This window comes from Agelaius phoeniceus, chromosome 2 (assembly GCF_051311805.1).
Source record: "Agelaius phoeniceus isolate bAgePho1 chromosome 2, bAgePho1.hap1, whole genome shotgun sequence".
NCBI lineage: Eukaryota > Metazoa > Chordata > Aves > Passeriformes > Icteridae > Agelaius > Agelaius phoeniceus.
This window is the reverse complement of record NC_135266.1, coordinates 113,101,205-113,116,277: the sequence shown is the minus strand read 5'-3', so window position 1 is coordinate 113,116,277 and position 15,073 is coordinate 113,101,205. Positions and strand designations below refer to the sequence as shown.

Genomic DNA, 15,073 nt, shown 5'->3' with positions numbered 1-15,073 from the left:
TTGCCTGGCTCTTTGCATTCATCTTTATGTAAAGAAACTGTGATGCAGTGAGCACTGAGCCTGAAACCAGGAATGCCTGTAATCTGTTCCTAGCTTTTTAATTTGGTCTAGTTGGTTAATCTGTCCAAGAAGATCTGCTGCAAAAGGACCTGGCAAAAGCTGTGCTACTGCACTTACCTCCACAGTCCTACAAGGCACAGGAACTGATTTCCATGCCATAACACTCATTCTGCGTGCATCTGCTGTTGGCATTTTTAATGTGGCTGCTTGCTTGGAGATTATTTACGGTGAAGATGAGACCGTTAGAAAATTAAATTACAGGCAAAAAGGATTGCTCTAAAACACTGAGCTCCATCCCCCCACTGGCTCCTGTGGCTGCAAATCAGTTGTCAAGCGTGGAGCCAAGGTGGGCCAGTGCCATATGCTGCCTTGCTCAGCCGTTCCAGCAGCCTGGCTGCCCAGCCACCGCGTGCCATAATCTCTCACAACAGCAGATGCAGGCAGAGTGAAGCTGCCCTTCAGCATCCCAGGTGGAGAGTCTGGGAGCCCAAGTGTGTGTGTGTGTGTTGTGTCATTTGGTGGTGTGGCTGCTGACTTCTGTGATGGGCCTCTGTTGCTGCTTTTGCTGAAGCCTCCAGGATGCCTTTGTTCATCCAGTGAAATGCGTGTTAGGAAACGAGTGCCTGGTGTGGAGATTTGAAGTGAACCCCTAAATAATTCTTGGGGAGGTGAAGATAAGTAATATCTGGATTATGAAAGTATCTGACTTTTTAAATTTCATTTCCACATCCCCTTTGGATTTAACTTGGCTTTAGACAGGACTTTGTCTGGTGTGAGTGGGGTGTTGGGTTAAATTGCAGTGGACAAATGCCATGAAATTTAACCAGGTAAAGAACATAAAAAACCAACAACAAAAACCTCCTGCAGCCTGCCCCCCCCTTCATCCCAAACACAAAATAAAAAGCTCACATCTAAAAACAAGGCAAAACAATCACTCAAGAACCCGCCCCCCCCTCCCCCCAAAAAAAATAAAAACCAAAAAACCTCCAAACATCTGTTTGTGCTTTTTCTTGCTTTGCTTTTTTGGTTTTAGTGTAATTGTTAATGAATAGTAAGAGACTTTCCATTGGTTTCAGCGTTTCTTGTATTTGTTAGCATTTTTAAAGGGTTTTTTTTTTTTGTATATTACCTAGCATTAAAGATGACTTGGAAAACAAATGATTACTTCATGCTAATAAAAATCAATGCTTTCTGCTTTAGGAGAAAAAGAGAGTGATGATAATGGAAATTATTTTAAGGAGAGAAGGGAGTGTTTCAGGATTTCCTTTGTAATTCATATAATATATATATTTTAGAGACTTGTGAAACACGTGGATATTGCTATTCATGCAGCTTTTTAAAAAGTCTTTTGACAAATGCTTTTTCTTAGCTTTCCAGCTTTATCAGCTCTGTTATGAGCTATGTCCTGTTGAAAGATATGTTGGTAAAAAACATAGTAGCTTATAGAGTTTTAATGTGATCTTTCTAGGATTTAGATTTTTTTTGTCTTGGATTTTCACTCAATGTATGATTTTTAGTTAATGTAGATGCAGATTTAGAAATTATCTATTTCGATTGTTTACTCCAGTTAAATCTCCCAAAAGTTCTGTTTAATCCTAGTGGTGTGCTGCATTCCACACAGAGCAAAGAAAATAGTTTGTCTCTGCCCAGAGGAAATTGCAGTATAGAACAAATGGATTTGGACTGCTCTGCTCAGTTCCAACTGCTTTGGGAAAGATTTAAGATAAGAGATAAGTGCAAGTTAATGATGTTGCGGAGCAGCACTGATTTTAATTCTGTATATTCCAGTTTGGGGACTTTTTAAAAATACTTCTCTTGTTCAAGTTGCCATTAGTAGTAGGTATTTGTTAACCTGTGTCTTTCCTCCCCACTAAAGGAAATGTGAAGATACAGCATTTCTGGAAATATTTGCAGCCTGGTTTCCAACTATGCTCTTAAGCCTTGACTTGTGGGCTTTACTGCTTTGTCAACTGTTTTCTTTAGAATGCAACATATTGAACTTTTCCTCTGCAACACAAATTGCTTCTGAGGAAGAACAACAGAAAATCACCTGTCTTGTGTGGCAGTCTAAATACCACTTCCAGAATCCCTGGACTTTTTGGGTCAGATGTCACCAGGTAACCTAAATGGGCTGCTCTGTCAGAGCAGGATAGAAACGGAGACAATTTGGAGGACAGTAAGTGAAGGCCATTAGCAGGGACAGGTTTGTCAGGTGAGACCCAGGAATAAGTGGCATGTTAATTCTGGCATTTCATGGGGTTTTTTTCCTATCCCCTTTCTTTTTCACTCCCAGATGCATTTTAGAGAGTTGTCAGAAGTAGTTCTTAGATACAGCTTTTTATCTTTAACTGTCAGTCAGTGGTAGGGAAAGGGAATAGAGATTATTTGTGATGAAGTTGTTTGACATCCAGGGAAGCTAAAACATGATCTTTAGTGTTATCTTTGCCTGCTAGATGGTTTGGTGGTGGGTTTTTGGGGCTTTTTTGGTTTTTTAGGGTTTTTCTTGCGTTTTTTGGTTTTTTTTTTTTTTTTGGACCAATGGTACCACAGTTCTCTGCCTGCCAAGAGCTGCTCTGTTTTACAAGGTAGCCTCCTGTTTTGCACACTTGGGAAAGGTTTGTATGGCTTCTGCTTTCTCTTCTGCCTGCCATATGCCTTGGTCTACCTTCCAGTAGCAAACCTCTCCCCATGGCCAGGAATTAGTGGCATACAGAGGGATCTGTGCTGTCTGCAGCCAGTGATAGTGTTTTAAACTCTACCTGCACATGCACCTGGTTTCTGCCTTACAGTTTCCACTGCAGTTTACTGGTCTCTTCTCCTTGTACTGTAGCATGGGTAATCCACAGAAACACTTGCAGCAAATTCCTGTAGCTTGTTTTGGCCCAGGATTGAGATGGGTGATGTGCTGGAGTGAAAGATGCTAGTCTGCTTGTCTTCAGAGGAGAGGAACTGGTACAGGTGACCAGTGCTTCATTCCCAAAAGTCTGAGATGGCAGGAGAGACAATGCTGCCTGTTGCAGCTGCCTTGGGAGAGAGACAGAAGGTGGCTTTCATTTTTGTGAGACAGAAGGTGGCTTTCATTTTTGTGAGATGGTTCAGTGATGTTTTTCCAAAGTGAATCTTTTTGGGCAGCGAGCAGATGAACTGCTGACTATGTGCAATGACACAGTGTGTTTCATATGGTGAAGTGTTGTTCTCTTACCGTCCCTGTTTTTTTGGACAGTAAGATCTTCTGACTGCTCTCAGGGCTGAACTTCTTTCCTATGGAGAAAGGCTGATGTTAAGTCTGGAGAAGAGAAGACTCCAGGGAGATCATATTACGGCCTTTCAGTACTTCAAGGGGCTTATAAAAAGGATGGAGAGAGACATTTGGCCAAGGCATGTAGTGACAGGACAAGGGATAATGGCTTTAAACTGAAAGAGGGCGGGTTTTTGTTGGATATTAAGAAGAAATTCTTTATGATGAGGGTGGAAAGACACTGGAGCAGGTTGCCCAGAAAAGCTGTGGATGCCCCATTATTTGAAGTGTTCAAGGTCAGGTTGGCTGAAACTTGCAGCACCTTGGTCTAGTGTAACACATCCCTGCCCATGGCAGGGTGTTGGAACTAGATGATCTTTAAAAGTCCATTCCAATGCAAACCATTCTGTGTTTCTGTGATAACTGAGAACTGTGCCCTAGTGAAAGCCTCATGGTTTTTTCAGGTGCTTTTGTAATCCCATGGCTTGGGGTGGCAGTGGGTGAGGGGATGGATGAGTGGTGAAGAAAGCAGGTTGTTCCTGTGCTGCAAAATTAACACTTGTGCTTTCACGTTAGTCCACATGGTGTACATGGAGTTCAGCTGGGAAGGTACTTGCTTTTTCACCCTGTGCTGGAGATGTGGTTTTTCTGAGATCTCAGATGGTATGGAGATAACAGCAATCCAGCAGCCTTGCAGTTTGATAGCATTTCTGAGGCTCCACTTAAGATGCAGTATGCGTTTCTTCATCCTGATAGAGATAATGGGTTTTAAGCAATTACACCCAGGCTAATTCCTTTTGATAAGAGCTCTACATTATCTAAAAAAAGAATCCTAGCCGCCTGGGAAAGAACAATGTAAATGTCTCTCTCACGGACTCTTTCATTTGCTCTTCTCTGATATCTTCAGATGATAGGCTGCAGATCTTTCAAGCCATAAAAATCCATCAGACTTTTTTTAGGTAAGGCAGTTCTACAGTCAGAGAGGTGTAACATGACTGTTTTCTTGCAAGGTTTGGAGGGAGCTCTGTGTGCCTCCAATGATCCCAGGCTACTGTGGTGATTACAGCTTTGACATAAAGAACCAAATTTGTTTTTTTTTTTAAAGGAGCCCCTTGTTTCTTCCCTGTGAAGGCTGGCCAGTTGTAAAGTCTGGGTTGCTTCTGCTGGTTAAGGCAATCTGAATTTGGTAATTTGGAAAGAATAGGAATAGCCTACCACATAATTTAGCATACATCCCAATCCCTCCTGTGTGTGCGTCTGCACTGGAAAAAAGGGTATGATAATGTCATGTGTTAAGCAGGAATGGTAAGGGATCTCACTTACTTAGTTTTGTTTTTTTCCTTCTCTTTTTGAAACTAATATGGAAATTTTGATAGCTGCCTTTCTGGTTCTTCAAGAACTTTCCTTTTCTGCTTAATCTCTGATTTTTCCTCTCAGACTACACAGTGTAGCGTAGAAAATTTAATTGACTGCATTTAAAAAGTGGAGGAAATACCACAGTAAAATGTTTGTTTAAATGTGCCTCTTCTAGGAAAATCATGTTAATTATATACTAAAAAAAAAATAATTGCTGTAACGATTATTGAAATTTTTGAAAGATTTTCAGGCATTGTATGCGTGTTTGGTATAACTTGTTCTTTCTCTCCCGGGTAGTCACTGATGACATTCTTGATGTGTAGCTGCCTGATTGTAATTGAAGCTGGGAGGATAGGCAAGGGGAAGAGGGGCAGATTGGAGATAAGGATTATCATCTCCTGTGTTGATATGCTTTGGCTCTCCTTCCCAAGAGGAGAGGCTGTGAATGTGTGGCATGCTGCCTGTCCCTTCACCTGCCTGCTCGCTAGGGAAAGTTGCTGAATGCTTTCCATCAGGAGCCTGATAATTTCTTTTTTGAAAATGTAGGAAGAGTATTTGAGTGGACGTGACTCTGGTGGGCTAAAAAAAAAAAATTAGCAAAAATAACTTTTTTTCTTCAGTTTGGAAAATGGCTTTACACATCCCGAATGCTGTAGTTAAGCAGTTGAGTACAGAAGTGAGAGGTTTGGGATTTTGCTAGAAATAGCTTTAATGGTAGGAGCTCCATTGCTCACACTCCAGTGTGGCACAAGAGGGGCTGCCCCTGCTCAGTTCACTCACTCCCCCAGTGCTGCAGCAAGTGTTGCTTCGACTGGAAATAGATGGAGGAGTTCAGGGAGGGAGGATCGTTACCACCATTTGCAAAGTTGGCTGCAGTATTTTTTTCCCTGTCATAAACTGTTGTGAATTTGAAAGGGCTGCTGGGTATTTCCTTCCCAGACATGGTAATGTTCAGTTGGCAAATGAAACAACCTTTTGTTCGGAAAGCTCTTTTGAGATGAAAGGCGTCAGCAAAGTTGTCGCTGTGTCTCCTGTGACTGCCTTGGTTGAGGAGCTGGACTGTGTGTTCCAAGTCTTTCTGATGCAGAGGCTCGAGTGCTTAGTCTGAGCCAATTTACTCATTCGTTAGCTCTTACTTTTTTGACTTTAATTGGCTTCCTACTGCATGTCAGATTGTATTTTCCTTCAGCTGGCGGATGTGGAGGCGACCTCCTTCTCCAGGCTGCTACGAGAACATGTTTTCTTATTAGAGAGAGCTGTCTAGTGCAGGCTGGAGGAAGCACCTTGTGAAAGAGAGTGCTGAAGCACAAGTGTGCTCTTTGCAACAATAATACGTTCTCAGCCTTGTGGATGGCTCCACAGATTACTTTTCATCTTGCCCTTTCGTAAGTGATACGTAGATGCAAAATGTATATGAAAATGAAGCTCCTAGAAGACTTTCCAAATGTCCCCAATGCAAGGGGAAATCCTTAACCAGCCCTTTCCTTGAGTTTTGTAGCTTGTTGAGAGTTTAAACATCTACCTGTTCTGTAGGTCCTGCACAATTTTGCTGCCTTGTTTTCTCGGTTATCCTAAAAATGACAGGTTACTATTTATACTTGGATTAACTTCACAACCCATCTATTCAATCATCTGCTTTTCTTGTTCTCCTTTTGGAAGGATTTCATTTAATGCCAACAGGGTGATGGTGCATCTGAGTGGTGGGTCAAATTTATAAACCATTGCTAGGGAAAAAATACTATCTCAAAGCTGCCTTGGCTATGTCTGAACTGTCTTGCCCCTGTCTTACTAATATGGTAGACCCCTCTGTATTATTATTCTACCTTGAGCCACACTTTGTCCATGTTTCTGGTGAAGTATTTAATGCATTCCTGTGGGAGAATCCTCTAATCAAGTGCTTGACAAATACCCACGAGGGCTCTGTGGTTGTCTTACATTTGCGTATTTCTGGCCCAGCCCTGCAAAAGGACCAGTGTTGCCTGGTAGTGCTGTCACCTGTTTCACAAACCCAAGGAATATGTCCCATGCCTTGTGTTTGTGTGCTGTCCTCCTTGCAGGGGCTCCATTACCTTTTGTTTTGGAAAACAGTTCTTTGCAATTTTGTCTGGTGGACAGGTAACTCAATAAAAATAAAATTTTGTATTTAATAGTTAACCTTGGGCTTTAGAAAATTTAATGTCCAACACCAACTCAGATCCAATTACTGAGTTCTCACTAAATTCACATCTTTGGTGGGATCAGTGATACTGAGAAATACAGATTTGTCAACGTTCTGTTGTTTTCTGTCACTAGCGTATACATTGTTTTGTCTTCCTCCATCTGTTTCTATAGTTAAATGGGATTCAGATGAATTCATCAAGAACCTGTCACTTTATATTAACAGTGAAATATATTTGGTGTCATGAAAAATAAATGTTTCCAACAAATTTACGTAGTTTTGAGCTCTTGTATCATGATTGCTCTGGGAAGGTGAGGGGGTGTATGTAATTAACACAAGACTCTGTAAGAATAAAATATTTGCAAAAGCTCCTCACTTATCTGCCAGAGTAATATGGAGCTCACCTTTTGCCAAGATCAGTGTTTGTAGCTACTTCTGCCACAGTTACATGAAATGTTAATCCCTAATGCACGGCAAAGGACAGCTTGTTTAGTCTCTAGGCATAGCCTTGCTGCAGGACCAAAGGCAGAACCTTGAATTCACAGCCTGCTGGGTCACTTAGAAATGCAGCTTACCCTTGGAGTGCCTGTCCTGTGCACACTCCTCCTCACTGTGGGAAGGGCAGAGCAGCTGCTCTGCAGGAAGTTCTCAATCTTGGTGATGTTGCCTCTGCTCCTGCCTTACCAGAATCCTGATTTATCTTGGCAATAATAAATACTATTGTTTGGAAAGTATAAAATTCTGTTACACCTCATTCCTCTTCTCTCCTGCAGTCTGTTCCACTGCCTTCCTTCCAGCCCTGGGTTAAGCAGGAATTGCTTGTGAGACTGTGCTGTGGGGAGGGGGATAGTCGTGGCTTTAGAGATCTGGTGAGGACTCCCTGTGCTCCTGTCTTTCACTTTGGTTTGCCTTTTCGTAGGAAGGTGCTAATCACCCCCTACCTTCATTTAGTGTCAAAGGGTCTTTAGTGACCTTGGAAGAAGAGAAACTGAGCTGTCGGTGCTAATCTCAAACACAAATGCGCAGCCCTTGCCACATTAGTCATGCCTTTGTCACCTCTAGATTGGATTAGTGCAGTGCAGGGTATGTGGGTCTGCAGCTGAAGACACATGCAGAACAGTGTTGTCTGCTTGTTTTAGTGTCACCAGAGAGTACTTTCTAGAGAGATGTCAGTGCTTGAAGAGTGCCCTCAGTCGGGATCCTGAGCTGACTTCTCACAGTGGTTTGCTGGAAGCTGGTTTGGCTGTCAGGCTTTAAAGCTTACCTGCTGCTGTTACTGCTTTCTGTAAGAGGATAAGTTGAAGGATTGAATGCAACTTAAGACTTTGTGAGGAAGTATATCAGAGCCCTGTAGCTTGCTTTATTTTTTGTTGATTGTTTTTCTCTGTGGATGATTTTAGGATTTTAGCATGGTGCTTGGGTTAGGAGATGTGTCCTTGAAGACATCTGTCTGTGGAACAGTACATTGTCAGTGGAGGTTTTCCTCTCCAATGCACATGTGAATGGTGCAGCAAAGTCCAGCTTCCTTATTAGGACTAGTCAATCACTTGATCAGGTATATAAAAACAGTCTTCTGGGAGGGATAGAAGGGGTAGGAGATTAACCCCAGTCTGCATTACAAATAAGTTTAATGAAGTACTAATGTTGAATACAGAAGGTCATGGCAGTGAGGAAATTGGACTATTATGACTGAGCCGGTACACGTGAACAGCCTGCAAAGCAAAGAGCATGGTTAGAGTTCTGAACGGGGCAGTTTTAGTCTTTGGTTCAACTGTTTGCTGAACTATAACTGCAAATAAAATCACACTTTTTCTCTTGCAGTCATGCTAAGTGTGTACAGCTGCTTGTGTAGTTTTTAAACGCCCACAGAAATGTTACTCTTTAACACATCCTTCTCCACACTGCTCTGGAGTGGGCAAGCTGTGCTTTATAGCAGGTTCCCCAGTGGGGGTTTCTGTTCACAAGACTCTTTTGCCCACACTTGGACACCCATTGGCATGATGAGCCTAAGCCAGCAAGTGGAGTCCTAATCTACAGCAAGAAGATGTGCAGAGTGATAGGAGGGAAAGGCTCAGCAAATATATTGGTGTTCGTGTCACTAGCTGGTGGCTTTCCCCATGGACTTGGTGAATTGTAGCAGATGTGGAATGCTGTACTCTGTGTGTTAGGGGGTTGTTTGTTTAAATTTGTCTTTTCCTCTGCAGTATCTCAGAGCAATTTTTTGGTCCAATTTCTTTTGTTGTTGTTAGATGTCTTCTTGGTTGTATCAAGAGCTGTCTTTCAGTGTTCTGGCTTCTGTTCTACCTGGCTGTTAAAATATTTTGCTATGGATATGGATGTGGTGGGATGCAGTAAGCTGTTTGTGTTTGGAGGCTGAGTTTAGTAGTACTCATCTTTTAAGAGATTTCTCTGGTTGGAACTATGAATCAAAGCAGTTTGCTCTTTGGAGAAGTAAGGACCTGCCAAAATCCATGTGCAGCTGCTGGGGTTATTCTCCGGACTACAGAGCCAAATCAACCAGAAGAGTCTCTTGCTGTGTCTCTGCCAGGTCCTCTGGCTTGTTTAAGTGGTTCACACTTCTGCCTGGAGCATAAAATTCTGCTTTGCCAGCTTCTGCAGAAAACTGCTGTTGTCCTTTCCTTCTGGTGAGACGGTCCCAGAAAACACAGTCTGGGCACTGTGTGTTCCTCTGCTTTGGAGGCAGCCTGCTCTGCTCATGCTCCCAGCTTCTGGGCCTTCACCAGAGAGCAAACTTGTGGTTGCAGAAATCCACTCAAGCAAACTGTGTCCGTTATAATCAGTTCTTCCTTTTGAATCAATTTGGAGGGCAAGGAATCTCACCTGTGTTTGAGAAGCCATGACCCTTTAGGGCAGCTGTGACTATACTCATTTTGGGAGAACGTCACCTTAAAATTCTCATAGCCCTCAATCTAGGGGAGAATTAATTTCCTACTTCAGACTCTCTAGTGGTATCAGCAGAAGTCTTATAAAAATTCCTGATTAGATTATGCCCTCATTGTAGTAATGAAAACCACTTATTAGTGTTGTATAGACATCTTATGTACCACTTGCCTTGTAGAGAAACAGAGAAACTGTTATCGATTGGATCTATGGCTAATTCTCTTTTTTTTTTTCTCTTTACAGTTTTCTCTCAGTTAGTATTTTGTTGCCTCATGTGGTATTAGATAAGCAGCAAAAAAAAAATTGCCCACACTAAAAATGGTGTGTTTAGAGGCTCCTTCTTCAGTGAGTTGAAATGTTAATGGGAATATTGCTCTTACTAGCTCTTGCTTTCTGCAGAGTGGGATGCCCAACCTTGGCATGTTTAATTTTTGGTGTTTTCCTGGTTGAAGCCTACCCTTAACTGTGCCCTATTCTCCATTCTCCTGGCCAGCTTTCTGCAGAGGGCGCATTGTGAGAGTGCCCAAAGGTCCCCTCATTCGAGTGGTGGGCACGGAGGTGGCGATCCCGTGCAGCGTTAGCGACTATGACGGCCCCAGCGAGCAGAACTTTGACTGGGAGTTCTCCCGGGACACTGACTTCGTGCGGATAGTGAGTACCTGGGATTCTACCTTCACCTCTGAGGAGTACCAAAAACGCGTGGGCCGCGGGGATATCAAACTGAGACGGAGCAGCAACGATGCTGTGGAACTTGTGATTAGGAACATCCAGCCAGCTGACCAAGGGAGATACAAATGTTCCACGCCCAGCACTGATGCCACCGTTCAGGGAAATTATGATGCAGAGGTCCAAGTGAAAGGTATTTCTGAAGAGTGAGGTGTGCTTTAAATTTGTTTTTGATATTGATTATAGATGTACCCTTAAGAATGTTGATTTTCTGTTGTTTATGATCATTGTGATTTTTCGTTTCTTTTCTTCTTCTTCTTATTGCTCTGTAATTCTCCTAAAGCCAGAATTTAAAATTGGGAAATATGATAGCAAAGGCAAGTGAGGTGAAGAAGTGAAGAGAGGCTGTTTACTATAAACACCACTTTTTTTTTCTGTCTAGTAAATATGTAAATAAAACACTAAGTGGTGGGTTTTCTGAAGATGTCTGCAAATATTTCATGTCCCTAATCCTCTTGGTAGAGAAGCTACATTCAGGTAAAAACCACAGGCTGCCTTCTCTCTCAGTTTTAGTGTCATTTAGGGATCTCTCTGTATGGAGGTAATCTTCCTTTTCTCTTTTATAGCATGTTGATACTACAGTCTTGTCCTAGCTTTGCTCTATCACTTAGCATTTTTCAGTATTAAATTTGGACACTGTTTCTTTTCCCATATCTTATTTTTTATTCACATGAATATCAAGATTAGTTTTGTATGGGAATAGTCAAAAAGATGATGTTTGGATGAGAAACTAAAGTGAGTGGAAGGATAAATGAATTCTTGTCTTGTCTTGTTTAAAGCAGAGCACTTCCTTTAGTGCTTTTTCAGCTGAATTTCCTTCTTCCTGGAATATATTTATGTGTGGGAGAAGGAATGATTGGCAAGGTGTTGCTCTGTGGTGGTTTTATTGCCTCACATCTGAACAGCTCACCGTGGGTGTTCTCTACTTGATTGTTTTGTGATGCTTGTATCGTTTGGGGTTTTTTTTTCCCCCTAATAGTGATTTCCGACGGCTTGTCCGTGAGCGGTTCCAAAGCTCGTTCCTCGACATCTCTCCGGCTGTCTGAGGGTGACTCCTTCAAGCTGCGCTGCTCAGCCACCACCACCTCCCCGGAGCACACTCACCTGCACGTCACCTGGCAGGTCAGGAGCGGCTCCTCTTGGCGGGACGTCCTGTCTTTGACTCACGAGGGCAAGTTCCAGCCGGGCCCCGGCTACGAGGAGCGCTACCGCAGCGGGGACATCCGCCTGGACACGGGAGCCAACGACACGTACCGGCTCTCCGTGTCCCAGGCCTCCTCCGCGGACGGCGGGGCCTACCGCTGCCTCGTGAGCGAGTGGGTGAGAGGGGCGGACGGCTCGTGGCAGAAGATCCAGGAGAAGAGCGTGGAGATCGCCACTGTGTCCATCCAGAGGACCGGTGAGTGCTCCTGGTGGGCTGCGGTCACGGTGCTGTGTCCAGGCTGTTGGGAAGGATGAAAGCTTGACAAGAAAGTCTCACAGATACGTATGCTTAGCAGAAAGATTTTTAAATGTAGAGTCTGATGAAGGAATAGAGATGGAAGCAAGTTTTGATACAGAAGAAAAGAATTGCTGAGCCAGTCTGACTGGCTAACCAAGGAGGCAAAGGGTGTGTTAGTTAGAAGGGGTTTTTATGACTTAGAGCAAAGGATAAACCCACCTCAAACAAGATAATGTTTTTACCAAGCAGAAAGATAGCACAGGCAAACAAGTCAGCAAAGTTGCAAGTAGAAAAAAGGTCTCAGAATTTTCCACTGCAAGAAAACTGAAAAACATCTTCTAGCTTAAACTGTAATGTACTAACTTTTAGTGATTGGAGAATAGTAACATGAATATGGTAATTATAGTAGTTATGATAGGCTATAGATAATAGTTAAGCTATAGATTGGTTCTACTGTATTAAGATGCTCAGCAAAGAAAAGTATATAATCCATTGTAACCTAAACCAAAGGGTCTCCAGGCCTGCCTGCAGCTGGAGCTGACAGCTTAGGCACAGGCTCTGTCACCCACCACCCTGGACTGCTGTAACCTCTTGGATGGAATAAACTGCATTTTGGAGAGCTGCCTGGAGTCCCGCATCTCTCATTTAGGCTCTTACACCAGGCTCTGGTGCTTTGGGGTCACTGAACGAAGTGAGGGTGCATTCCAGCAGAATCTGGAGTGCTGTTTGGATAGCTGGCCTGTTGTGAAAAACGCCAGTCACTTGTTTTTAAAATTTTAAAAGTTTAATAGTAATAAAATGGTTATTAAAAATAGTAATACAATTAGAGTAATAACAATTTGGACAAATTGAATTAGGACAGTATGAGATAATAAATACAAAGAGTTACGGACGTCCGGGTACCTTTTTCTGGGCAGCACGAGCCATGAAAGGGACACACGCATAAACAAAGAATTAACCCTTAAAAACAATAGCCTGTTGCATATTCATACACCTCATACATGATGCATAAATTCCATTCAAACACAGGATTCTGTCTGGTCAGGGTCAGCTTCTTCCTCCGAATCCTAACAGCGCCTTCGAGGTGGAAGAAGTTCGTTTCTCCTGATAAGAGGGAAATAAATTCTCTTTCTCTGAAAGATTGGGGTGTCCTGTGGCTGCTATCTTGCTGCGAGTCCTTTCTTTAAAAAAAGTCTCCTACATAGCATGGTTTCTATTTTAACATTTTTTATAAGCTAAAACTATATTTAACACAATACTTAAGAGAATTAATACAGCATTACTTTCTAGCACAACACATATAACATTCATTTTAATATTTGCGAAAAGCCAATCATAAAATACATACATTTTTCACGCCTGTTAAATCTGTGACATAATTTTTCTAGCTTTATTTTGGAGAAAAGGGCATGGAATGATATCCTGGAACCTCTTAGAAGCCTAGATGCAGATTTTATCTCATCCTTCATTCACTTCAGAGGGCTCATGGTTTTTTATATTTTTTTTAATATTTCTTAAATAAACATTATATTTAACACCTGGTCCCCCAAAGCCTTCCCTCTGCTCTGTTATTAACACAGGGTTCCATAGCACTAAACAGCTGCACTTCCCCTGTGAAAATGGCTTGTGATTCAGTGATAGATGTGGAGCTCTTCTGTATGCTGTTTATTAAAATAGTGTGGAAAGATCAAGAGAAAAGAGGAAGGCAGTGATAATTTAACAGGGCAAATTACCCAATGATTTTTTATCACTGGTCTGATTGCTCTGTTGGCAGGGGTCTAGGACAGTAATGGTTCTGTTAAACATATCATTGCATGCTTGGCTAAGGAGACAAAAATACATGCAGAGCTGTGCTGAGCATATCCAGATATCCCTGCCCATAGAGATTTCAGGACTAGATGCACTAAGCACTTGACTGCATCAGCATTCTCACTGCTGGTTGGAGGAGGGAGAGCGGGGGTGATACACCTTATCACTCAATAGGTGGAAAAACAGGCAGTGATGGTCCCTCAGAAATATGAGATTATCACAGTATTTTAGAACTGTTCAGACAGGAAGGGTACCTTTTTATTTTTGTAATCCTTTAATCACTATAGGGAGAACTCAAAAGTCTGTGTTTTTTTGATTGGCTCATCTGGATGTAGTTTTAGTGTCTTTAGTGGTACTTAGCCTGTGAAATTTTACTGGATCAACCTGCACCCTCTTTTTGAGGGTGTCTGTTGCACCCCTAAGCTTGGAGGTGCTCTCTGCTGACACAGGACTTGCCTAATTAAGAGCTGTAATTGTCGATTTTGTCACACTTTTGCAGTGTTTGGTTTAAGTAGGTGGGGTTTAATCAGTGGCTGAAAACAGCATGTGGCTGGCCAAGACCAGCAGTGGTACAGTTTTTTGATGTGGTTTGGGTGTGTGGTTTGTTTCTTGTGGGGGATTTTGTTTGTTTTTCTTTGGGTTTTTTTGCCTTCATTTTAAACTCAGTCATTAGCAGCACTGGCACTTTGTCAGGGGCATGAAGGCTTTTTAAAGTTATGCTAAAGGGGATAGGTTATTCTCCAGCAAAATGCAGAATACACATCCTGTAGAAGGACTTGAAGAGCATCTTGTGCTGACATCTGAAATCTCTGCACTTGCATGCTAAAAGAACTTGAGATGTAAATGGTTATATGCCTATGGGTAAACTTTCTCCAAGTCCCTCTAGGTGCATATATTGCCAGATTGTGAATGCCCATCACTTTCATGAAGACAGAAATGTTGCTTGGAGAATTGCTGCTCTTAACCTTGCAGATGAGTCTTAGTTTGTATTCTGATATTAGTCTGTTAAATTAGCTAGGTTTTCCTACTGATTTTAATCCCATAATAAGACAGTGAGGCAAGTCCCAGTGAGAGATTCATCTGGACTTGATTTCAGCACTCAGGTGGGGCTTGCTACCCTCTGCCCAGTTTGACTGCTCTGTGTTATCAGGTGGTGAGGGGTGAGAATGAGCCTTGCTTGGTTTCATTGGCAATAGTTCTGACTACTCAGTTTGGCTCTAGCCTTCATGTGTTGTCTCATTCCAGATGATAGTCCAAGGAAGTTTATGCAGATGGGGAACTATTATATAGTAGAACATGGTTTTACATAGAAGTCACTAATCTCAGCAGAGACACAGCTGCTGGTTTAAAGCAGGTATTTCTATTCTTGCTTGTGCTGAGAAGA

The 15,073-nt window shown here is 42.4% G+C and overlaps 1 protein-coding gene across 2 annotated transcripts in view; it reads left to right on the top strand.

The window, feature by feature from the left end:
• PTGFRN (prostaglandin F2 receptor inhibitor) overlaps window positions 1-15,073 on the top strand; it is a 67,463-nt gene that overhangs the window by 18,360 nt on the left and 34,030 nt on the right. The window contains exons 2-3 of one of the 2 annotated variants that reach the window (XM_054628210.2): window positions 10,207-10,572; window positions 11,419-11,838. In XM_054628210.2, coding sequence (XP_054484185.2) covers window positions 10,207-10,572; window positions 11,419-11,838 — 786 coding nt within the window. Of the gene's footprint in view, window positions 1-10,206; window positions 10,573-11,418; window positions 11,839-15,073 lie in introns of those variants that run through there. The other variant, XM_077174556.1, reaches the window with a different exon arrangement.